This window comes from Poecilia formosa, unplaced genomic scaffold, assembly GCF_000485575.1.
Source record: "Poecilia formosa unplaced genomic scaffold, Poecilia_formosa-5.1.2 Scaffold175, whole genome shotgun sequence".
Lineage (NCBI taxonomy): Eukaryota > Metazoa > Chordata > Actinopteri > Cyprinodontiformes > Poeciliidae > Poecilia > Poecilia formosa.
This window is the reverse complement of record NW_006800114.1, coordinates 529,736-555,773: the sequence shown is the minus strand read 5'-3', so window position 1 is coordinate 555,773 and position 26,038 is coordinate 529,736. Positions and strand designations below refer to the sequence as shown.

Sequence of the window (26,038 nt, the reverse complement as noted above, 5' to 3'; positions counted from 1 at the left end):
CAACCTGCCACTAGCTTTAGCTTTATGTTTATTTTGCCGTGTTATAGTTTTGAACATTTCACACCTGATTTTTTTGGGGGGTACGAAAAGGAACTGTTTTCCATGAGACCATTCACACAGACTCTTGTATAGTTTGAATAAATGCTAATACTTGAAAGGACCAATTTAATACCAGTTTTGCACAAAGTACATTGTATGAAGTTTCTGGAATGAAACAAGGTATAAAGTGCTTTTTCGCTTCAGCTGGGTCATTTACAATCTTTGTGCTTAGCCTAGCCTGCCTAGCCAACCTGCCACTAGCTTTTGCTTTATGTTTATTTTGCCGTGTATTTTGGAAAACCCAACGTTTTCCGATATGAAGTGGAGATGTTTTGCGCCAACCGCAGAAGGGAAACAAGGGATTTGACTTTCCTGATTTGGAAGAGTAATTTGAAAGACTGATATGGTTCTTACATTTCATCAGTAAATGAAATGCTAATGCTACCAAGGACTTTTGTTGAAATATAGAGTTTGTGGGATAAATCAGAAACGATATAAATTGCATATCAGCATTAGGTGTTACACTTGAGTCAGACCAGATAAACAGTTTCCACATTTCCAGTCTTTGTCAACCAAGTCAACCTCCCAGTAACTTTAACTTTAGCTTTGGGTTTTTGCAACGATGTAAGAGGTGGAGGTGCGCAGGTCTTTTTTTCCCTTCGTCAATTCATACCTTTTGGACATATTAGCTACTCTTAAGCTGAGCCATCATTAGAAAGCTAATGTGTTGCTAGCTTTAGCTTTGTGTTCACTTTGCTCCATTTCCATTTGTAGTTTTTGTTGTTTAGCAGTTTGTCAAGTAGAACTGAGAAACTTCTCAGATCACATCAACTTTGACAATTTAAAGACAATATCTGTGATTTACAGTCTGCTACACATAGGAGGGAAAAAATGGTTTTATGTCCATCAACGGAACATTATTTCGAGTTATCAGGCTTTTAGGATCATAAAAATCAACTAAAGAAAGAAACAGAAATAGGGTACCATAAAAAAGATTTTTAAATTAATAAATTAAGTTGTACATAAGATTGAGCATTTATTGAATTATTTCTATAATTTAACAAAAAAAAATAAACTTGGCTACAAATCATGTTTGTAGTAGCATGTAGGTATGAATTGGCAAAGGAGGGAATTGACCAATCAGAGGCATCAATCTTCTCAGTTCATTCTTAGTAAGAAGGCTAAAATGGACATTTCTCAGGAGGTAAACAGAGGAAACGCTCGACTGAAGGAGAAACATTTATATGTGCAACATCAAAGGTGAACACAGCCACTGACACATAGACATTTAGATTTACATTATAGTATATAGAAAATGTTTACTTTCAGAAAGTTACATAGCCAGCGCTCTTGGGTTCGTGTGAGTTGGAGTACCTGGCAGACATCTAATCAGTCACTATTCTAAGGTGCGAAATTCTGCAGCAGCATTCATTGCTCCACGTGAAATCCATTTGCACTTGCTGTGGCAGGTGTTTTAAAGAGACAACTTACAGTTGTTGTTGTTTTTTTTTTTGTTGGAAAAAAATATAAAAAACATACAAAATACGAAGAAAGAAAATGTTAAAAATCATTTAAAATCTGTCAGGAATTGGCTTATTGACTAAGATATTGTTGGAGTCATAATTCTGGCTTCACTCTGTTGCTGGTACTGTGTCACCATTACACTTAATGGTCCACACCAAGTTAGGCACCAAGACAGGAAAGATTTGGATGTAATTTGATCCGCATGCAGAGTAGGAAGGATTCAAGTGGGAAAACAGAGGTTTTCAATGTTTTATAACCTGAACCACGTCAGCGATTGTAACAGATTATCACAAAATGACTTAAAAAAAAACAAAAAAAACAAAACATCCGTATCCAGTGGCTGCAGTTCGATGACATACTCTGGTTTTGAAAACTGTATCAGAAGGTCCCTAAAAGTTTAAATTCGGAGCGGGATCAAAATCCACTGCATATAAAACTTTGGTGAAAGTTGTAGTAGAAGTTTTTTTTTTTTTTGCATTTGTGATGAAATCTTTCACACAAACAGTGCTGTACAGCCTCATTTAGAGCTTGAAAGTACAAAATGCAGAAAAATATAGTGTAATTAGTTTCTATTTCTATCTATTTATTTGGATCATTTGACATCTAAATCCTACTGATTTTCAAGCAATGGTTATTGATTTGATTTGATATCATCCCCACATCCGGCAGTGGTTCCAGGTTTGAATCACTGCAAAAGTATTCAGGTTGTTTACAATTGCCAAACAAATACAAAAGATTTCTTCTGGGTATCATTCAAAGCCAAAGTAGCAATAAATGTATTTGAAACAGTAGCTGTGTTTCCATTGAGCATATAGTTGCGCCAATTGGAATTAGGAAAAACAATTTGCCAAAAAGCATGACTTAAAAAAAGAAATCACGTTTTCCAATAAAGTTTTGCATTAGGTTATGGTGGTAAAACTGCACCTTAGGGTGCATCACACGAGTCATGTGATCAATAACCAAATGCTAGTAAACAAAGAAAATGATAGGAAGTGGTAGGAAGATGATGGCGTAGCATGTTTTTTAATGAGCCAACTTATTCGTGTGGGATTTCAATTGTTTTTCTTATTTAATGGAAATAGCGAAATTGTGTTTGTTTTTTTTTGTTTTTTTTACATTAGCGGAATGTCAGTAAAGTTTTGTGCACATTTGTGACGAAAAGGCATAAGAGCAGCCAATAGTGGAGCAATGTCTTACAAACATTTACCAAAAGCCTCCTTCTGCAGCTATAGAGTGTTAAAGTGCTTGACAACTTAGTTTGAACAGATACTGTCATTCTGCTAGTAATGCCACATGTACACCCTCTGCAACATGCTAGCTGTTCACTAACTGATCATTCCCGCACCCATTGCTGGTCTGAATGCGGATCAAATTAAGTCCAGTGTTGGTTCTTCCTTCTGTTTGCCTAACTTGGTGTCTAACTCGGTGAGTTTTCTTATGTTGCTTATGGTTTCCAACAAAATATTTCTTTCTTCTGAACTCGCACACAGACTTACATGACTAAAAACACAGTGTAGCACAGTACATAGGTGGCTGAGTGTGGCACGGTATATTTGTTTTTTTTTTTCTGTTTTTTTTTCTCTTTTATTTGTATTTACTGACTGACAGCACAGTGGCGTCGCCAGCATGTGTCATCACAAACTCGTCTCCCTGTCCAGACTCTTGTCATGCCTCCTCCGCTTGTGTCGCTTTTCACCGCTTCTGGCGTAACTTCAGAGGAAGAAAGAAAAAAGAAACATTTAAAGCAAATGTAATCTTAGAATGATGCGAAGACAAATGGTTGTTAGGGAACATGCAACAAAACATGCAAATACGTCTGACTGAATATTAAGTTTCTGTTTAGTTATAAATATTGCTTTTTGGTTTCATTTGTACAGATTAAACGTAATCACGTTACAACGACAATCTTCAAACACTTAGAAAAAAAATATTAATTCTTTTTGCAAAATTTTATGTTTAGCTTTATTTTAAACCCTCAAAAATAGATTTAAAATGGTGGTTCTTTTATACTGCAAATTTCCTGATGCAGATATAGAGCTACGTTTATAAGATGTCTTTTTTAACATTTGCGACTCTAAGCAGGTTATAAAAGTTACAGGTCCCTGTTAAAGTCCTGATGTGGTTGTAACGGAACAAAATGTTGACGGAGTGTGATTTTTTTTTATCAATTAATTGAAAATGTTAAACTAACATGCACAACCTGATGACATGAACTGTTCAACGGAGTCACTAGTCACTTCATACCAGAGTTAACCAAATCGAGACACTCTAGCAGGGGTGTCAAATTTTAGTCCTGCAGCTTTTATTTGTCTCCCTAGTTAGCACATCTGAGTCAAATGACTGAGTTGCCTCTTCAGGATGCAGTTGAGTTCTGCTAATGAGCTAAAAATTTAAATTCAGGTTCGCTGAAGCAGTAACGTGGCTCTGGAGGACTGGAGTCAGACACCCGTGCTACAGACTGTCGCTTCCAGCATGCAACACAAAGTGAGACTCTGCACGGCGACGGGGACTGCTGGGAACAGCTTACCTTTGGGGTATTGGCTTCTGAGAGGTTAGGAAGGGGAGCTTAGGGGCGGGATGGAGCAAGAGAAGCAGGCAGGACAAACTACGTTAGTCTACGCAGTGGGAAATCTGCAAGGGCACAGCTGCTCTGAAATACACATCTTTATTTTTTACTGGAAAAATAGCAGTTGAGTCACAAACACCTGCCACTTATGATGGAGGTCTTTCCAGAAGAAAAGCATTCAGATTTAGCATCAATAGCAGAAATGCTTATGCAGTACGTTACACATGTGAAGTGTTGGGAATTAGCAGCGTACCTTTTCAATCCCACTTCCTTTTTCGTGTTCTCAGCGGGATTGACGCCCTTCCACACGTTCCCGAAAGATCCCTTAGACATTTCATCGGTGATGTTCACCGTGGCTGGGTCACTCCTTCAAACACACAGTTTCAGTCTTAAGAAATTTAATTTGTTTGCTTTTTTTATTTCATATTCTGATAAAATATCAACACTCAAAGCTTAACTAAAGGTGGAAAACACTCACCTGTAGTGCCCCTCTAGTGGGACTTGAACAATCCCTTCCTCCTCTGCGATAATACTGTGTTCCTCCTGCAGGAAGAGACGAAACAGAGAAAACCTGCAGCAAACTGTGACGCATCCAACATTCGATGCCGTGCTCCTCTACCTTACCTCTTGTGCTGCATCCTCCAGCTTCTTCTTCTTCCACTCTGGCATCAGATCATCCAGCCAGCTCAGCTCTCTCTTGGTGAAGATGAAATCCAGCAACTTGCGAATAAATACCAGCGCCAAGACCTGGAGAAACAGCAAGATGAAGATACCGGGCAGGCGAAGACGGCACAAGCACCGACACAGAGTCAGGTTACCATCATGGGAAAAACGATGGCCGCCCTGGAGGTCTTGATGACCCACAGCAGGATTAAGCAGCTGAGCTGGATGATGGTGAAGAGGTGGACCTTCCTCAGCGGCACGTGTCGAAGGTAGATGAAGTCAGGCTGATGTTTGGCTGGCATGCCGAACAGCTTCAAGCGATCGAAGAACTTCGAAGATACAAGCAAGACTTATAAATGAGTGTTTACTGGATTAGTTCTGGCCCTTGGGGGACTCTGTGCAGGCTCACCTGGATGCCTCTGAGGGAAGACGCTCCCATGTACAGAAAGACGCCGTAGAGGACGGGCATGGGGATGAACTGAGGAGAGACCAGGAGAAAGGTCAGGATCACAACACTTAGAGCTATGATAATTTAGCGATAGCTTTGTTCCACTTGATAATGGTAAGGTAAGATCATTTTATTTATATAGCATATTGTCAGCAACAAGGCAGTTCAAAGTGCTTCGACTTTAATGTACATCACTGGTTCAAAAGTGAAGTGGTTTAAAATTGTTATGCTTTGATATATTTTAGCCTACTTTGTGCTGTCTGCAGGGGTCCCAACACAAATTTAAGACTTTTTAAGACCATTATGAATAAAATTTAAGACCTAAACCAACTAAAATGTACAAAATAAAATTGCATATATTATATAGTAGTGCCAAGTTGCTGTTTTTTTTAACAGAATGAATGTAGCATCATGCAGGTCAGTGATGCTTTTTATCCAACTGGGGCTAATTTGCACTTAATAATAGATGCAAAAAAGTTAGCTAGCTAACAAGAGCATATTAGCAGCTAATAACCACAGAACGCAATGAAGATGTTCGGAGTGTGACTCAAATGTTTGCCTGACAGAAAAGTCCCACGAGAAAAACAAACTACATTTAGAGATTAAATAGTCCTGGCATGACCATATTGAAGACTATCATTAATGTATTTAAGACTAATTAACATATTACCTTTCTGAAATAGACGAAAGAAATGTGTAAAACTCTAAAAATCTGGATGTTTAATTTCAAAACTGAATTTCTCAGGTTTTCTGTGCAAATCTACCAGCATTTTTGAGTGCTTTTTGACGTGAGCTGAGTAAATACTTTGTGAGGGTTTCCTCTGACCTTTAGCACAGAGGTCATGAAGACGGAGCAGCCCATGAGGGTGAAGATCATGAGGCCGGTGAAGCGCTGCTCGCGGATGCCCAGGAACTTGGGCTGCTCTCCGGGAGCCGAGCACTCCGACTCCAGCTTCAGGCTGTTCACATGGGAGATGGAGAGCACGGTGGCCGCCACGAACCACGGCAGGCCCATCACCGAGCACACGCCCAGCATCACCCCCACCACAAACAGGTCCAGGTGGTAGCCACAGCCTTTCTGCAGGGGCCGACAGGGACAGACTTTCAGCGCCGGATGAGGCATCACGCGGCAAAGAGAAGCGAACTTATGCAAACCTTCAGCTTGTGCTCCTTCCTGTTGATAATCACCGCTGTGATCTGCTGGTCCATGAAGATGAGGATGGTGCAGAGCAGAGCGGGGACAAAGGTGACGATGGTGGTCCACCACGGGTTGGGTCCAACCGGGTTTATGACCCAGCCCCGATCGTCTCTAGTTGGCTACCAGGAGTAAAACGGGACATTTTTCTTAAGTAATGAGATATATAAAGATTTTATTCATAAACGTTCAAATAATATTACTTTTCTATGGAACTTGCATGTATAATACTTCAAAATATAGTTTAGTGAAAGAATCTGGTTTCTTTTTAACGTAGGAGCTTGTTTTAAGTCAATTGGTAAATTATTTCACTTATAACGGCCTTTTCCGCATGTTATAAATGAAATAATCTGCCAGTGGAACTACTACTTTTTAAATCAATATTAAGGACTTATTACTGACTTAAAACAAGCTCTTACGTCTTGCTGAAAGTAATTTGTAAGTTAGTTTTGTCCAGTTTAAAGTGTACTGAGAAATTTGCACTTGAAAGTGAACAAAGATGATGGTAAGATTTTGTGTTTTTGCGCTGTATGTTACTTTACTTTTTCACACACAAGGCTGTCATGGTGGCTTACTTTGAACTTGTTGGGAACTTGTAATTTAGGCGATGGGATTCCTATGGCATAATCAACAAGGACCATAGTGAGGATAGTGATAAAGACTGCAAAGTCGCTGATGATAGACCTGACCTGGACAGAACAAAGACACACAGATCCTTTAGACAAAGTCCATGTTGAATTCAAACAGAAACATGTACAAAGAGTACCATTCAAGAACACCTCCAAAAAGAGTGTTTATTCAGGTTACCCATGTGTTGTCTATGACCGTGTATCAGGGCCGTTGTATGTAGAAAAACAAAGAGTAAATATTCCGCCAAAAAACTTTTAAATTTTGAGATTGATCTCAGAAATTTTCTACAAAAATATCGGAAATTTATGACTTTAAAAAGTTGAAAATTTACTCAAAAAAATTCAGAAATGTTCACATTAATCTCTGAAATTTCTAAAAATAATAGTATTAAAATAAAATAAAAAAAACTGACTTCCAAAAGTTGAACATTTCCAAAGGCCAAAAAATATTTTCCAGCAACTTTTCAACCTCAAAACTTTTCAGTGATCAAGAAAATTCATGAAATGAATGTCAAAATATGTATTTTTTTTCCTAGCAAAAAATTGCCTTTTCAAACTCAAATTTTTAAATGTTTTTTTCTTTTTTTTAATTTCTGAGATTCTGAGGTTTTTGGCAAAAATGTATTCCTTTTACTTCTATGGTCGAAATATGCCATCGCAGTTCTCAGCTGAAAACTAAGGAAAAAAATTATTTAATAATATCATTCTATCAGATTTGTTCCACTGATTTTTAACTATTAATAGTATAGTACTGAAGTTCTGGAATTTTTTCAATTTCTTAATTTTCTAGTAAGAGAAACAAAACAAGCAAGACTAGCAAAAAATAAAGAGCAAGAAAAAGAATAGTTCTTTTAAATCAAAAGAGTGACATTCAAGAAAATCCGATGTTGCAGCATAAATATACAGAAAGCCATCAATAAGCGTTCAGTATTCTATCTGCAGTGTTACTGCAATGTAACGTTCATCACCACAAGGTGGCGATCAAACAACATGCTGTAGTGAGCCAACATCACCCCACACGTTACGCTGCTGTGTGTCATCTCAATGACAACCCATAGAAACTTGGCATAGAATGGCCACACAGACTGCAGCGCTCTCGCTGTGCCCCCAGTCAGCCAGTAGATGGCAGTGTATGCTAATGATGCGTCAGGCAGTTTCTGTATTATGAAGATTTCAAAACTAAATGGAGGATTATAAATTAGTGAAGTTGGTTTCATTCTGCAGCTGGCAGGCCCTTAAAAAGGTCCGTTGTGTGAGCAGAGAATTGATATTTTAAAACGATGGTGAGAGTAGCCTATTTTCCAGATGGAAGTAAAGTTTGCATTTTATTTGCAAACCAAAGTTCAAGAGTTTAGACAAAGATTGGAGTTGCACAGAATCCATTTTGCTGGATGATTTGATTTCATCTGCTGGTTCTGGTCCATCAGGTGTTCTGAAGTCTTCATGCTTCTTTCTGCTGACAAGGCAGATTTCATTTTCCCAAAGGGCTTGGTACCCAAACTGCCAAAGAGACTAAAATCTGGTTCACTGAACATGACATTACTGTGGTTGAAGAGTTAGCAAACAGGCCTGAGAAAATCTACGGATTATTGTTGAGAGGAAGATGAGTGACAGCAGATGGCACAGAAATTAACACATTTCTCAGAAAAATTAAACGTGTTTAATTTTTTAAAATTGACCTAATATTGTAATTTTCTGAGACACAAAATTGTTTTTTATTCTCTAAAATTCACTATTGCAAGATACAAATGCTTGACATATTTCACTAGATGTATAATAAGTCTATATAATATATGTTAAACTGTACTTTTACTTAGTAATGGACAATAAGTTAACTTAATCTTGATTTAATGTTGAGGGGAAATATAAAAGTGGCTCGAAAATAGAGCCCTGAGGATCCCCAAATGTATGTGTGATTATCTTCAGATAAAATAGCCAAAATAGTCCTTGTCTGCTGTTTTACTAGCATTCTGCTCTGAAATCTCATCAAACAATATTTTAAACCAGTAGCATATATTAAATGATGAGTTGAAATTTCTGGTTTTTATTAAACATTTCTTAAAGATCTGGCCATCACATACTGTTCTTTTGCATTTACAAGACCTCAGACTTAACTGTGGGTGTTTTTACACCTTATAGTCCGGTAGACTCGGTTCAACTGGGGAGCAAAATTGCATTTGTTACATTTTGTATGTCTGTGGCATACTGTCTAAGACACAGAGACTAAAACTCAACTCAAAATTAACAAAAAATATAAAATGATTGTCAGTTTGCGCACCTTGGTGGGGAAGTAGCGGCTGAACTTGAACTCCTTCAGGAAGGCCGACATGAAGACTGTGGTGAAGAAGAGCACCACACACCAGAAGAGGACGTCTGGGATGTAGGGGCCATGGTGGCCACAGGCGGGCCCCTGAAACTCCCCATGTAACACCTCACACTCCTACTGGCCCCGGTGTGAACGGAGATGATGATGATGATGGGTGTGGTAATAATCAAAGGGCAAAGAGACGAGGAAGACAGTTGTTGAGGAAAACGATTTACAGGGATGTGAAACAGCATTTGGCTCAGTGGAGACATTCTTGTATAAATAAATGGGTTCTTTACCTTGACCTCCAGTGAGGTCCAGTTGACCTGGGAGACTGTAATGTTCCTCTCATCCCAAAATTGCAGGGTCTCATTGCTCGGGTCCCTAGGCTCAACACAGCTACACCTGTTTGAGATAAAATAATCAATACGCTTTAAAAAGTCCTTTTCTCACATTAAAATCTCCATTTACTAGTAAAGCATCAACCACAAACTGTCTCCTTTACCACTAAACCAAGACATAGCTGCGGTACTTTAGCATGTTTTGGCCAAAAATGCTGAGCTAAGTACACTCTGCAGATTACATATGTAATCTCTTTGTAAAGATTTAGAACTGAAGATTACTGGGATCATGTGCTTTCTGCTTTGCAACCTACAGGACAGAGACACTTGCCAGTACTGGGTGAGCTTCTGCAGGTCGTTGTGTTTGTTGACCGGATAGTGCACCCCCAAGTGAATCAGCTTCTCCAGGGCCTCGTAGATGAAGATGATGCAGATTAGTGCGGCGAAAGCCTCTTCGGTGAAGCGAGTGATGTAGCAGACAAGCGAGCTGGCATCTGTGGCCACCAGCAGCAGGCAGAAGAAGGCCGTCCACAGCCCAATGCAGGTCCTCAGGGAGAGGTAGGACAGGCCATATTCCCTGAAGCGCGCACACACACACACAAGAATAAAGCACCAGAACTGGCAGAAGCTAACATACAGTGTTTTACCAAATGAAGTGAAGGAAGGAAGAACAAAAGAGAAAGAAACGAGGACTGATGGAAACAAAGGGGTAGAAAAAGAAGAAGCCTACTTGCAAAACTTGAAAAGGATCTTCTCAAAGACGAGGACGGGCCCAGTGCTGCCCAGGATGGTGAGGGGCTGACCGGCAAACAGAGAGTAGGCTATCCCGGTCATTGAAGCCCCAAACAGAGACTCGATGGCACTCTGGAAGAACCGAATCCAGAGTTCTGATTAACTTAGTGACACCAAACCTTAGAGGTTTGAAGGGACTGTTATTTTTCATTACATGGCATGTACAAACATGTTAAGGACAGCTAAAAAACATATTGGATATTGGGAAAAAGTTTCACATTTTTGTTACTCATTTTAATCATTTTGATGATTATGACTTGGTCAATAAAGTCTGATGCACCTTTTCCTAGCAAATATTTTCCTTCCACTCATCTTTCTGAACATGCTGTAACTTTGCTGCCGTATTGTAATTTTCTATATAGTTTCACCTCCTAAAATGAGTAAAAATTTTATTTATTTTCACAAATTATACAAGAACATGAAGGGATCAAATCAGTGATTTGTCAGTAAAAAAAAGGTTATATTTTGTAAAACATAAATAATAAATGATGTCTGCTCATGGTGGCTGCAGACGCTGTAGATTGTAAATCTCTGATTGGTGCGTCTCTCATTTATAGACTTTGGAACTGGAAACTTACCACGCGGCCCTCTGTGGCTTCGCCCAGGAGTCCTCCAAAGGTAATAACAGGTGACATGCAGGCGCAGTACAGGAAGAGGAAGGAGGCCAGACACTGGAGGCTGATGGCGTCTGTGTAGTCTGAAAGGTAGTGAGGGGCTTTTCGCTTGATGTCCAAGATCATTCCACCAAATATCCTGCAGTGACACAGCCATGTTAAAGGGGTAGCATTGTGCATTTTCCAGGCACATAGTACCATTTAAATTCCTTTAGTGGTAAAGGAGACAGTTTGCACTTAAAGGCAATTTGAATTTGTAATTTGATGCTTTGGAATTGGGCCTCTGTCTCTTTAAAAACTCCTGCTCTTTCTGAAATGCTGCCTTCAGGAAGTCATCACAACATCTCTCCTCTTATAACCCTTTAACTAGGTTTCTACCAGCGTTGTACTGAGAAGTAGCTCACATAATGAGTTTGGCTAATGTGCAGCTCCACCAGGTGTTTGCTAATTGCTAATGGCTAGTCTGAAGGAGCTGAGTGTGGGAGTCACGAGCAGATAGTTTGCATCCTTAAAATGAATCAACTAAAGGTGAAATTAGTTATTCTAGGCTCTTTGAAAGAAAGTGATCTGGCTCCATTCAGAAAATTATGGTTATGTTTTTTGTTTTTTTGGTTTTTTTTTTTGAGATTTCAGACTGTTGTAAATCCTCATATACCTGTTTATGACACAATTATTAAAATCAGCAGCAATTGGGACAATATTGATTCTAATTATGTTTGCTGCAAAGTTGCCAAAAAGTAGTTTTTTTCCCCCCCATTTATAGAAATTTGTAAATTTATAGTAATGAAAAAGCATGTACCAATAGCCTATCCATCCCTTTAATAGAGTTAAATCAACCACACACCAACAAAACTCCATTATCTTGCCTGCTAAAGAGTGTCACAACATACCATTACTACAAACTGTCTTGATCAATGAGTTCTACCATTTCTTGCTCTATCAGGTGAGCAGTAGCGGCTGGTAAACATGTTAGCTCATGGCAGGTGGCCGTAGCCAAACACTAGCTCTCCCACTTTCAGTTGATTCACCAAATTAAACATCGGTAAACAAAGCTGGAGTTGCAAAGTGACCCCATGCTGGGTTTGCCTCTGACAACTGTGTTGCATCAAACTGCAACGGTGAGGTACTGTCGGAGCAGGTTGCCGTGACAACATTGGGTGGGCTGCTATGCTTATGTGAGTCCCAAGAGCGTGGCGGAAACGGCGGTGGCTGACCAACAAGACTGAGCTTAAGGTTCAATCATAGAAGCAAAATGTGTGCAAGCGCACAAAATTTACTCCAAAGCCTAAAATCTGTGACAGTAAATGGATCAACGTCTCATTTACCGACATGACATTAGACACTAGATCTACTTCTGAAGGTTTTATATGAGTTTTTCTGAGTAACTTTGGGGGTTGAGGGTTAATGGTACTAGAACTACCAGAGGAAGTTCAGTGTTTATTTGTTTAATGTTCAATTTGGACTGGATGATAGATTTTAGTTGCCCATAATCAAAGAGTTTGTTATTTTTTTCTACATGATTTACCCCTTTACTATTCTAGGTGGAAAACTTAAGAGGCCTTTTATTTTGAAGAATGTCTGGATAGTTTCAAATGATGAGTGTGAATTTAATGCAAAGACAACTGAAAACAAAAACAAACATATGGCTTCATCTGGAGAAAAATGCTACAACTCTGAAATCCGTCAACGTCTAAAAGGAACGTTTTTTCTTTATGGTCTAATAAACGGCAACCAATATGCAATGAAGTGATATTAAAACAACCTCTGTTTTGAGCAGTGAAGAATGACATTCCCCCAGTAGGATAGTCTGCATACTAGACAAGCTAAATTAACAGTTTGGGAGCAGCGAAGCAGCTAATAGGCGACAGGAAGACAGGCACAGAGAATAGCTTTAAGAAGTGACAGAGTCTAAACGGTAAATTATTCCGTTGGTCTCCGGCGCTCACCTCCCCGTACGCTGGAGCTCAGGGCCACCATGTCCTCCGTGCTCCTCAGACTCTCCAAGATCCGTCACTCCGTTGGGAACGGGGGGGATCTTTCGCTTTTCCTGTATGGTAAACATCACTGTCAATCAAACGCTGGGTATATGCCAGCTTTAAAGTGCAGCCTAATTTGCCCTATGACAAACACAAACAGGCACAGCAGGGCATTTCAACTGGACATATAAAGGCTGCAGTTAAAAAGAAAAAGTGCTCAGTGTCCTACAGGGGTGTTTAACGTTCAATACAGATTTTTTGCTTTTAACAAATAACTACAAGATAGAAAAATTATGTTTCTGACAGTCTAAAATTTTCACATCATGTACAAATGATGAGAGCGTTAAGAGACGTTTAGTTTGTTGTGACCCTGACTGTTTCAGAAAGAAGACTGTCACTGTTTTTGAGTCTGATAAGCAATTTAAAGAGGTCTCAAAAGAGTTTTAACCACACAGAAAAGAGTAGACAATTGGGAGATGTTCAAAGTAGCTGCCATTCTATCAACTTCATCCTGAAAGCAGACTGCAAGATGCTAAAAGAAGAATCCAAGATTGCTACATTTTGTATTTACCTGAGAGGGAACATTCTTCGGCGGCTCTATTCTGATGGAGGGGTCCCACTCGCCGGGGGGCAACACGGTCACCTGATCCAAAAACTCGTCAATTCCTGCCACCAGGTCACTCCTGTCTTTGGCCTTATAGGCGACATCATGGAAAATCTGTATTTTTGACATTAAATATGTATTTTCGTTAATGTGAAAATGAGCTTCGCAATTACATATGACCTGATCAAAACAAAATCCAAGCTTTATATCTACACAGTTTCATCCACACAAGATTACATAAAATAGGTCTAATTTTTCTCCCTACTAAATATTCCACTATCATCTGTTAGTGGAAGCAATTACAACAGCAACTATGGCAGACAGTGGAAGGCCATGCAAAATCCTAAAGTGGGGTCACAGGATGCCGAGGGAACGAGAGTAGAGGTCACCAACTTTCTGCAGTTAAGAGCTTCAGACCATCCAAACTTTATTTGCACACTAACAGTACACAGAAAGCTTCATGTAATGGGTTTCCATGGAAGGCCGGCTGTATCACCGAGTAGAATCAATGCAAAGCGCTGGATGCAGTGGTGCAGAGCATGCCGCCACTGGATGGGATCGGAGTGGAGGAGCCAAATCACGCCTCTCCATCTGGCAATCGGATGAAGGCATCAGGGTTTGGCAGTTGCCAGGGGAACGACACTTATCTGACTGTGTTGTGTCAAGAGTAAAGCTTGATGCAGACTAGAGGGGATTATGGCGTGGGGCTGTTCTCCAGGATTTGGACTGGGCTTCTTAGTTCCAGTGAAATAATCCTTAATGCCGCAGCATACCAAGACAATTTGGCGACAACAGTTTGGGGACAAACCCTTCCTGACAGTAAGACGACTGTCCACCAGAGAGCAAAGCCATCCACATGAAGACATGAATAACTGAGAACTTGACTGGACTCCACAGGGTCCTGCCACATCCCTGTGGGACACCTTTAGGATGAATCACAGCAGGTGATGCAGTGTGTGATCTCGATTCCTTAAAGTACAGTTTGTGATCTGTGAAACTGTTATGCCATTTGTTTTCCCCAATATTGCAAAAGTTTTTTTCTCATCACATTCTCACGATTAACATTGTTTATTATCTCATCTGGAAATCTGGATTTATTGCTACACCCCTACTACTAACCCGTCATAATTTCTATAGGCCACTGAAAATGTCAGACTCAGTTCAATTCAAATGATACCCCACTTTCATTATTCATCATATAAGAATGTACAGAATACAGAAAACTATTGTCCACACACACAAAAAGCTAATCACTATGTTCTGTAGGTTAACATCTGTAAAGTATTTTTATTTTTATTATGGGTCAACTGTCAACACAAAAAACCCATTTGGCACAGACAATGATGAGTAACTACAATGAAGTAGCTACTCATCATCTAAAAAATCCAGAATAAGATTTTTAATTTAAATTATGGGAATAAAGTCATAATATTAGCAGTACCAGTACAAAGCTGTTTTAATGAGTGCAACGCTTCTAGTGAGTTATCAAGATCTGTCGGGTCATACAGTCCAAGATTCTTCTGTTGGCACAAACATTTCAAGGCCCTTAATAACTGGATGATGATGTTAAAAGATGAAGTATTTCATAATTTCTAAAACTGATACCAAGGCATAACTTCAAAAAATGCTCAACATTCTTTATTTTATCTTTTTGTGGAGGAGGAATTTTCAAAAAATTATTACTTTATTCTCCTAATATATAATCTTATTCTAATTTATTATGACTTTTTTCTGGTAATATGTTTTTCTCATATTGTGTCTTTATTCTCATAGCATCTGGCAATCTGGATTTATTGCTATACCCCTATTAAAACAGGTAGAATTATGACTTTCTACTCATTATTACAAGTTTGTTTAAAATGAAAAAATATTTCTTTATTGCTTATAAACTATAAAATATAGCTTATAAGCTGCTGTTTGGGTCTTGACTACACAGCTGCTACAAAACGCTTTGTTGAGAATAATAAAACATAAATACATTTTATTCTAAATAGATTTCAGTTTGTTTTTGGCGATGCCTCACCTCATCAGTCATCAGGGTAGCAATAGATCGCCCAATTTCATGATACTGGGGACCTTTACCCAGAGGTCCCAGGAGGATGAACAAGAACCTGTGCAACAAAAGCAACACGTTCAGACCTGACATGAAAAACGGCGTCTAGAAGAGAAACCAAACTGCAGGACTTTCAGTCGATCACCTGGTGGTGATGGGAACTTCGGTAAGGCCGTTGAGCAGCACAGCTGGAGACAAGCGGACAAAGGCCACCACTGGGCGGTCCAGGAACTCCAGCTCCCCAACCAGCACATTGGACGCCTCCGCTCCAGGAGGGATCTTCTTCATGAAATGGAGGTCAATCTGTGACAGATAGAGGCAAACGGATCAGGCATTCTGTAAACAAACATAGAATTAAGGTAGAATCTGAATGGCATGGCTAAAGAAAACACTGTCTGATGCCATTTGACGCCAGTCAGGTTACCTTTGTGAGAAGCTGCTGGTGACCATTTCACACACGTAACCCCAGACTGGTTAAACACACAGCTTGTTATGTGTTCGGCTCTCACCGGCCAAAGACAAACAAGAAGAGCAGTAGTTGTTCTGCCTGCTCACCTTACTGAAGTCCACAGCACTGTTTTCTCGACTGACGTCCTGTTTGGCCTCGTTGTTGGACGGCTGGGACTGCGGTGAGACCGTTTGGCCTATCGGAGAGCAGGAAAATAATATCAGCTTTCACAAGAACTGCTTTCCCAAACAGAGACACCACTGGGAAACGGCGCGCTACAGTTACAGCCTCTGGAAGGCGAGTACGTTTTGCCCTCGCTGTTGCTGGATCTTTATTGGTGAAAACTAGTGAGAAAGCCCAATATTTATGTTTTATTGTTAAACCATCTGATAAATACTGAGTTACAACTTGTAGTAGGTTTTGAGTTTTTTATAAAATCAAACTAAGCTTCTAGCACTTTAGTGTGGATGTCAGTGGCCTAAGGAACATTGTAGACTTAAAACATGCATCAGCGTTGCCTCCATGTTGTGAGTAATAGTTTTGTCAAATAAATAATTCCTGCAATAAGATGCCCAGCAGACCTGATTCTAGCTACAAGGCGGGTCACACTCATTTTCATTTTGGGCCAAATAAACTTCATGAATCTTCTCAAGGGCTGGTTGTGCCAGAACGTATGGATAAAACCTATTAAACTGTTAAAATATTAATAAACAGCTTTCTCTGCAGCTGATAAATCATAAAGAACATCTTTTCACATCCAGGATTTCACAGGTTTTGTGTTGTTAATTTAGAAATATTAACCACACAACAAGACTTTTTGTTACTTGCCACATCGATCCCATAATGCAACTTGACATTTAGTAAGGCTGAGGCAACAATGTAGCAAAAGTAAGAAGTACTGCCACCTGCAGGTGGGAGTTAGTCACTTAAACCCAATGTTTTTGACCATTTTTGCGAAAAATTTGCAATGAACTCACAATTGACATGTGGCGAAAAGTGTGACAATAAATATAAAAACAGGTATTTGACTATCGACAGCTCCGTGTATGTGTGTGTGCGTGCGTGTGCGTGTTTACCGTTCTTGTCCATGGAATGAGGCTCGGACTGCTTCTTGCCAATGTCAGCGAAGGAGCGTACGATGGGGATGCGGTTGGCCAGCTTCTTGTGGTTTTGGTGATGGTGCTGCTTGAGCAGGGCCTCACGGATCCTCTTCCGGGCATCCGGACCCAGAGAGCCGGACCCCTCGTGCTGATCCAAGACCATATCTGACGGATAAAAGAAAAGCACACATTACGCAAGAAAAATAAATAAATTATGGTCAGTTATAAAACTGCTTCCCCTGGCTCTGCATGATCAGCCAGCGACGCTAAGCTGATCATGCCCAAAAAAATAGCAAACAAAGAAAAAAAAAAAAACTGACCCACTGTGGGTGATTTAATTGTGCCGGATCAGGTTTTGTTTAGGCGATTTCTGCAGCGGCGCAGATAAATATTCTCTCCCCACAATGACCTCAAAAACACACCGGCAGCTCCGTGATGTCTCCTGCTTTGATTTTATTTAGGTCATTCTGACTGAAAAGTAAGATCATTCTTATATCAACAGAGTTAATGCATGGGGGAAAAAGAAAATAGGAGCAACAAAAGTGAAACCCTACTGACATGTAGCTGCAGCAAAGACACCATTAACTCCACTTGTAACATTGTATTTAGTTGGTATTTTATGTGAAAGACAAATGCAATGAATTACTAACTATATACGCTTTACAAATAAAAATAAGTATTTGTGTTCTATGATTCTAAATATTCTAAATGTTCTGTCAAACTCCACTTTTCCCCATTTTTGCCGCAAAATACTTAAATCTCTGATTTGAATGGATCAAGTCTGTGAACATCAGCGTTTAAGTGTTGCCTCATATTCTCAATCAAATTTTAGGTTTGGACTTTGACTAGACCATTCTGACACATGGATGTGCTTTCATCTTAGATATTGTATTTTTAGCTCAGTGCTGAGGGATCAATAGCTGGATAAAATTCTGCAAATTGGAATTATGAAAATAATTTTTGCTTATTGGAAACACACCAATTTCGACAAATTCAAGTTTTTTGATAAAAATTTTTGAGGCGGTTTTTCGGCCGTATCGAAATTAAACACGGTGTAATTTGTGGTTCTGATAAAATGTGAAAAAGTTCAAGAGCGATGAGGAATGAGACAAAGCTGCCTGGTTCGCCTGCGGCGCTCACCTGCGATCTCCTCCAGTGAGTTGGCCCGCATGTCCAGCATCACGATGCCGTTCATGATGCAGCTCCGCAGCTCAAACAGGCTGTGCAGAGACAGGGTGGCCACGTAGGGCTTACTCCACCGTTCGCCGCCGTCTTCAACATCCTCTTCGAACTTCAGCCACCTGGAAACAAGTTCAAAGAGTTGAATAATGCTTAAAAAAAAATCTCTTTCCACCTATTTTCAGACAGACAGAAAGCGGATAAAAGAAATTCACCTAGCCGTCTCTTTCCATTCGGCGTCCTCGCCCTCCCTGAGGCAGATTTCGTCCATCTCAGTGAACAGGGCGTGAGGGATGTGCTCTTCGTCGCCATCCTCTGTGCCCAGAAGGAACTGCACCCTCTGAGCTGGAGTGTCTATGCGGCAGAAGTTGATGGAAAAAAAAATGAAAGAAAAACAAACAAAAAAAGGATTTCACCAGTATTTCCTTGGAGGATGGACATTTGAGGTACCACATTCAAAGAGCTAAAGCTAAAGAAGCTGGCTTAAAGAAGCACAGCATACTGACGGAAAGTTGCTACAAAGACACAATAAGTTATTTGAACATAAAGATTACAAAGATTTCCATTTAAATAGCTTTGAGTTCCCAGCGTTTCTGAAGTTCAGCTCTACACGTCACTATCACTTACTATATGAGGGGGATTCTCGCCCGTCTTCCCCTGTGGAGTCCCTCTCCTTGGACCTCTTCCTGTGTCTGTGTCCATGGTGACGGTGTCGACGGTGCGACCTCCGACCCAAGGGGACGTGGACTCCAATGTAGAGAGTGCGGTGACCTGAAACCAAGATGACCAATCTCAGAAGTTATAACATTTTGATATAGATTCATAACTTCTTTTTCTCCCCTTTAGCTTTGATCAACATGTTAGGTTAGCGTTGGAGGCTAGCTCATTTTAACCATAATATTCCCTTGAAAAGTAGATACAATATAGAGGAACTAGAAAGATAACCATAGAAAAAACAGTGATTATTAAATGTTAAAATAATTTAAATGATCACCTTTTAGAAAAAATTGGAAAGAAAATACTACAAAATGTAAGTTATTTGACATAAATTCCAAACAATCTTTACAATATTATCAAATCCCACTCTGAGTTTATGCTTACCTAATTAAAAGTCCATATTGTTAAAAACTACATAGCCTCTCTTAGTAGCATGTAGCAGTAACATTGGTGCACTCTATAGTTAAGCTTCAAAATAAAAGTCCGTTTTTCAAAACAAAAGTAGGATATCAATTATTTTTTTGATTGGACAAAGAGGTCAGAGGTCATTTCTGGACTGAAAATTGTCTAACCATTATGCACATTTTGTTGGCCTTTTCCTTAATGGAAGCGCAATCTGCAGATTGTGGCCGCCACGATTTGTAACTTGAGCAATGTGTTGCCTGTCATGCTTCTCACCCATATTCAGCGTGTGAAATTGCTGTCAATCTGCTCCAGTTTCAACAGACAGTGAATAATTTCTCAGGAAAAGTGTGTGAATTTTTGGCAGCCAAACAAAATTTGGCTTCACTGGAAAAACAAAACAGCGAAACAAAGTCAATTTGTACAAGAATAAGTGAGGGTCCAACATTCCCATGAGTCAACTGAACTGTTGGCTGTACTATGTGCCACTTTACTATAAAATACCACTTTAGTTTTCAAGCCTTAATGTATTTTACTATGACTGTGATGATACATTTTGCTAGATGATAAATTGCCCCAGAAATTATTGTGATAAATGATATTGTTGTTGTTTTATTAGTATAATGATGGTAGTAGAATAATTCATTTTTGCCCTCTCAAATACTATTAAAACTTGTATTTTTAAAGAACACTTCAACTGGAAGATATCTTAAATATCCAAAGCAAAACACGACAACCAAATATTATAAATAAAACAGAATTTTAAAAAAATACACACAACCAAAATCATCAATAAAATAGATTAAGAAGTTTCTGAAAACAAAACTACCATGAATCATCTGAAGGGACATTATCAAGATCATTTTCATTTATCATCCGAATAATTGACTGATTGCTTATTGCGACAGGCTTAACTTTACTGTACAAAAAACAAGCCTATTATATCATTTATTACTGTAAATGTTTTTTATCTTTCATACTTTTCTGAAACCTTGAAGTTGTTCATGTCTATGCCTCTCAGGATTCCCAAGACTTGACACTGAATGTACATCCGGTACTCTGATATAAATAAAAAAATCTATTTAAGGCACGTTCATAGCTTAAAGGTGGAAGAAAAAAGTGATTGGAAAGATGCAAAGAAAGAAAAACAGGCTCTGAATAATGTAGTAATGTCTTTCCGTAGATGCCATGTCATCTAGCAAGCAGCCATGAAGCCTCAATTAAAGGAGAGAACGGCTGCCTTCAGGCCTGCTGTGCTCGTAATGAAAGCCTCCTGTCCCCTTTCAAGAGAATGAAATTGATTTTGAAGATTACCACCGTAATTGGAGTCATTTTCATTTTGGTATAATACAGATAATGAATGTTGTACTTTGAAAGGACAAGGCACAGTGCGAGGATTACAGCCTCGTTCTCATGTCTATGTGGAGAAACACACATGAGCTTGCATCCACAGGGTGAGCGTGAAGAGAATCTGAGCTGACTCTCTTCTTTTATTGCGGTCGAGCAACGGGGGCCACCATTTATTTCTCCCTGATGGCCCTCGGCTGTCTGGACAAAAACAAGGGCACTAAACATTACCTTCTGCACTATACTTTGAGGTACTTTTAGACGTCATTTTAAAAATATGCATCACTTTAGTTGCACTTTTCAGTTTATTGCATATAATCCAGTGAAATTTGTGGTTTAGGGATCCACTCTTTTTCACTTCTGATACCGTTATCCAATATTGGATGTTTAGTATCAACCGATATGGATCCGATACAGGATCATGGAGCTGAATTGACTTAAAACATTTATTGTTTTTTTTAACACAGACAAATTAATTGCAAATTTATTTGATAACTTTGTGCCACTACAATATACCAAGCTTGGTCAAGCATGAAAATACAACACAACTTTAATTTGTTCAATCAGTGCAATTAGGAGTATAGCAGTCAATAGAAAATAAGTAATAAAGAAATTGAAGCTGATAACAAGAGGTTGACGACTTTGATCAAACATGTAAAAATAAACTGCACTAAATCTTTGAAATGGTTCAGAAAGTGCAACATCCGATCTAGAACCAATAAAGATATTAATATCGGATCAGTGCAGCTCTAGTTGAACTGTAATAAAATGCAGAAAAGCCAAATGCACTGTGCAAGCTCGACAGCAGCAACTGATGACGGCCAGCTAGTTAAGATATTTGATCACCGTCTGAGTCTAATAATTTCCACCAAAACAGCAAGAGTGGCTTAGTTTGCGTTAAATAAGTGATGAGACAGTGTAACACGGTATTACTGAGTGCAAAGCACCGCAAGCACAGGTTTAGAGTTTATCTGACCCAGATTTTACAAGCTGCCCCACCTTCTTGTTTTATTACTGGCTCAGAATGCAAAAAGGTTTCCTTCTGAGCTTTAAGCAAGAATAAATTATAAAAACTTGCAGCTATTCTCTCAAAAATGATGCTGAATTCAAAGACTTGTTTAATAAAGAATATGCCTGATGGATTACTTTCCAGGGTGAAACTGTATCTCTACTTGCTTGAGCACAGTTACCTCACAATCTCAAGGGACTCCAGAAACCAACAGGAAGGCAGAAATAGAGGTTAAACGAGATTATGTACTATGTCAAAATATATTTGTCACTTGGACAGGCTTGATGCTGTCAGCGCATGTCTTACAGTAGATGGACCTGTCCAGAGCAAACTACTCTTAGCGCTCAGTAAATTATGCATGTGGGAAGCAATAGGAAGAGGTTGGAAAGTCACTGTGTGTGCAGCAAATTTTCCTAACCGCGTAGTTATGAACCAGATCAGAAGTGATGTAGAGGAAGGAGACATGATGGGAGGGTTTTGTATGTCAGTGAGTCAAGACTTGTGTGTGGTGGGCTTTATAAAAATAGCTTCCCTCTTCCAGGCATGACCAACTGCTGATGTCATATGATGTTTCCTTTTTTTGTCTCTTCCTTTTTGTCCCCCCATTCCCTACCTAAGCAGCTTTTTGTCCATCAAAGCTTCAGTTTACACGGTAGTTTGTGGTTTGATTACAACCACTTAAGATGAAGACACAACGTTTTCAACAGTCTTAATTAAAAATCTAGAAATGTATGACATCCAATTGATTTTATGGAAACTCAGTCAAATTAAAGGATATGAAGAATGTTCATATTGAAGAGTAAAAGAGTGATTCAGTTCAATTCAACTGAATATTCATCATAAAAGGAAATTCAGCTAGTAGATGATATTATTGGAGTCTTAAATCATCAAACTAGACAACTAGGCCATCAGAAATAAGCTGAAGAAAAACGGTGAAAGATGAGAATACTGCAACTTGCTAACCATTAGCTGCTAATGACGCAAAAGCTTTCTGCTTTATCTTCTCCTGTCGTTGCCAAACTAAAGGGCTACTTTACAGGTTTTTAAAGTTTAGTTTTAAAATGTAATACACTTCAACCAGTCTTTCTCAAACCGTGGTCCCCCGTCCACTGGGGGTCTGCGGTGCCCCTACTGGCCTACGAGGACTGCATGCAAACAACCATTTATTTGTTTACATACAAAGTGCAGTGCTACAGTTAGCTTAGCAAAGGTTATCTTCAGGCTTTCGTTAAAAACAAAGTACCAGTGGAAAGTTTCTCAGGGTGAGTTCCTTTGCCACAGGCATGTGGCTGTGCTGAGTGTGATGTGATGACGACAGAGGCGGTGAACATAGCAGCACCCTGCGCTAACTAACTGCATCTTAACACATAAGTAGGATTTAATGTATTGATACTCGTGGATGAAAAATCAATCATTTCTGAGGAAGAAAATATCAATAAATATCATAGAATCGATAAAATTACACAGCCCTAGTCCTCAGCCTGAAAAAGTTTGAGAAACACTGACTTAGATCAATCAAACCTGAATTAAATTCATTAAAAAAAAACTTTCAACCTGTGTAGAAACAAAGACAGAATAATTTTAGTGCTTTTTTGGTTTCGGAACCAATTAATCGAGGCCAAAAATAACCATTTTTGGACTTTTCAAACCAGGACAGGAATAAATGAAACCTATTTTACTCCATGTTTTTCTAAACCCAGCATGATGCATCATCTGTTACATGAGCTGGATTTCATTGTAACATCCCAACCAGAGTGTTAGAAACAGCATGGGGCTGCACCGCTCAGCATTCAGATAAAGAACTTCACAGAGAACATTTCTCAGTGTGACGATAATGTTTGTCACATTATCTGTTATGCTTTTTCAAAAAAAACAGTTTTAGAAGAACACTTCATGCTTTTCACACACAAAACAATAAATCATAATTTAATGCAGTGCTGTGAAGCCGTTTGGCTTTACTGTTGAATTATAAGTGAGGTCTGCAGTGCTGAAGATGTTCTGACTCTTGATAAGACCTGGATGATTCATCAGTGCACGTGTTTATTCAGTTTCTTTGCTTGATTTTAAAATTTGTTATCTGAAACGTGTGATAAAACACACACACACACACACACACACACACACACACACACACGAACGAACCAAATACTTTTTTCACAACGATTTATGAGGGGCTTTAACTAGACAAACAGAAGCTCCTTTATAGGCTTTTAATAGTCTGTTTTGAAAATATATCAGTGATCCTATTTTAAGCCAATAGTGACACATAGTAGTAATTATGACGGCTGTAAGCTGATTTATTTTTGGCGTACACTTTGACGTCAGTTGCTGCGTTAGAAGCAAAAATATTCATTACAGCACATTTGCAGAAACTCAATGTCACAAGTTTAAGTCTTAAGATCTGAAAAAAATTGAAGAAATCTGTAAGGAGGCAAAAACTTTCCCCCACTCTCTTTATGATTAAAAATAGTAATTAAAATGATAATTGTGCTCTCCTATTCACTTCTGAGAAGTCTATAAAGTCCAGGGTAAATCTTTTGTTCAATATCATTTCAAACTTTTATTGCTAGTTGTTATTTTTCAATCGCCTTTTAATAATTACCAAACAAATATATTTGGGAAACCTTGTTACAAGAAGCATCATGTAAGGCAGTTACCTTCAAGTTCTTCCTTCTCAAAATTGGTGTTGAGCATAGAACGTGTTCCCCCGCGGTCCAACACCGCCTCCTCATCAGTCCTCTACAGGAGACACAAATTCTAAGTTATTACTCAGCATATGAATCATATTAGTAATGCAACACCTAATGCGTTAGTGTTTATATGCGGGATGAAGTGATGTGTAGCACTTCTCCCAAAAAAAAAATAAAAAAAAAATACTTTAGAGAAGCATTTACTTCTTCATTCAAGTAAAATAAACATTTTCAACAAGATGCTTAAGGTGGTTACATAAAACCACCTACACACACACACACACACACACACGCACACACGCACGCACACCTACACACACCGGCTGACTCGGCCCAACCCACCCAGACTACCTGCAACATAAAGCTTACATTCATGGTTGCCACGACAACAAGGGACAACCAGCCGTGATATGGAAGGAGTCACGCTCATATTCGAAGTACCAGAATAGACATGTTGTAGACGGACGCTTTAAAAACAGAATGTGCAAGTTAAATTCTTGCAACGTTTCCTTGGGAGTTTATATACAGAAAAGCTAATTATTATTTACATTATTAAGTTATTATTACAGTAAATGGAGGTGGAAGGTATAGGAGTCTCTCATCTCAGCCAATTACACTGACTGGAAATGTTTCATATGTTCCCGTCTCTGCAAGTGTTTCGCATAGGAAGATTATTGGTGATGCACCGCCTCCGCTCTGTACTTCCTTTGCAAATATACAGAGTGACAATGGTCTAAAGCTTCAAAAAGTGTCATTTTGAAATGTGACGTTTTATTAGCGCTGAAGTTTTCCTCAGATGTCAAAAGTTCAGTTTGGTCTAAATTTAAACACCACGTCCAGAATGTCTGAAGCACAGGTGGAAATTGTACGACTAACTGTGCAATTGAACCTACACCATTTTGAGAGCTAACCATTAAGTTCAGATTTTCTTTCCCTTTCTAAAATAATTGTGACCATAAAGCATTTAAACTCTATTTCTAATCTTAATTTTACTGATTAATGTTATGATTTTAAAAAAAAGGCGGGGAGAGGGCTATGAAAAACAGAAGTATCCCATCTGACAGGTTAGCTTGATATGTGTTTTCACTGTGTTTTCTGTTTATTTGTTTAGACAGAAATGTGGAAGAATCCAGAATAATTTGTATGCAGTTGTAGTCATGTCAGTACGGAGCCCCCCAGGGGACATGGGGAATTTTTTTCTTTTGCGTTCCCTCGCAATACTTTTGCGTCCCCTCGCAAAAGGTTTTGCGTTCCCTCGCAATAATCTACTGATCAGTTCATGCGGCATAATTGATACTGTAAGCCTTTTTTACGGTGGCCGCCGTACTTTCTGCTTTAATACAAGCTTATAAGGTTTAGGGCTGAAACGATTCCTCGAATGATTCGAGTACCTCGAT

At 39.1% G+C, this 26,038-nt stretch overlaps 1 protein-coding gene and 1 long non-coding RNA gene across 4 annotated transcripts in view; both read right to left on the bottom strand.

Annotated features, from left to right (window-relative positions):
* Positions 1–34: 34 nt before the first annotated feature.
* On the bottom strand, positions 35–1,035 carry LOC107837787 (uncharacterized). The gene is made up of 2 exons (XR_001663832.1): positions 341–1,035; positions 35–64 (listed from the first exon to the last, which is right to left on the bottom strand). It is a non-coding gene; the product is annotated as an uncharacterized LOC107837787 (long non-coding RNA).
* A 2,080-nt stretch (positions 1,036–3,115) lies between these two features.
* Positions 3,116–26,038, bottom strand: part of LOC103147176 (sodium-driven chloride bicarbonate exchanger-like) — a 36,441-nt gene continuing 13,518 nt past the window's right edge. For 2 of the 3 annotated variants that reach the window (XM_007565394.2, XM_016678189.1), the window contains 25 exons: positions 24,609–24,690; positions 19,104–19,247; positions 18,692–18,830; positions 18,438–18,598; positions 17,274–17,462; positions 16,305–16,393; positions 15,895–16,052; positions 15,720–15,807; positions 13,664–13,810; positions 13,063–13,163; positions 11,081–11,255; positions 10,441–10,574; positions 10,042–10,287; positions 9,669–9,774; positions 9,343–9,504; positions 7,011–7,124; positions 6,396–6,557; positions 6,067–6,318; positions 5,202–5,270; positions 4,948–5,121; positions 4,754–4,876; positions 4,608–4,672; positions 4,383–4,496; positions 4,091–4,128; positions 3,116–3,273 (listed from right to left, as the gene is read on the bottom strand). In XM_007565394.2, the coding sequence (XP_007565456.1) occupies positions 4,116–4,128; positions 4,383–4,496; positions 4,608–4,672; positions 4,754–4,876; positions 4,948–5,121; positions 5,202–5,270; positions 6,067–6,318; positions 6,396–6,557; positions 7,011–7,124; positions 9,343–9,504; positions 9,669–9,774; positions 10,042–10,287; positions 10,441–10,574; positions 11,081–11,255; positions 13,063–13,163; positions 13,664–13,810; positions 15,720–15,807; positions 15,895–16,052; positions 16,305–16,393; positions 17,274–17,462; positions 18,438–18,598; positions 18,692–18,830; positions 19,104–19,247; positions 24,609–24,690 (3,207 nt within the window). In that variant the 3' untranslated portion in view covers positions 3,116–3,273; positions 4,091–4,115. The remainder of the gene's footprint in view (positions 3,274–4,090; positions 4,129–4,382; positions 4,497–4,607; positions 4,673–4,753; positions 4,877–4,947; positions 5,122–5,201; positions 5,271–6,066; positions 6,319–6,395; positions 6,558–7,010; positions 7,125–9,342; positions 9,505–9,668; positions 9,775–10,041; positions 10,288–10,440; positions 10,575–11,080; positions 11,256–13,062; positions 13,164–13,663; positions 13,811–15,719; positions 15,808–15,894; positions 16,053–16,304; positions 16,394–17,273; positions 17,463–18,437; positions 18,599–18,691; positions 18,831–19,103; positions 19,248–24,608; positions 24,691–26,038) is intronic. The other variant, XM_007565396.2, reaches the window with a different exon arrangement.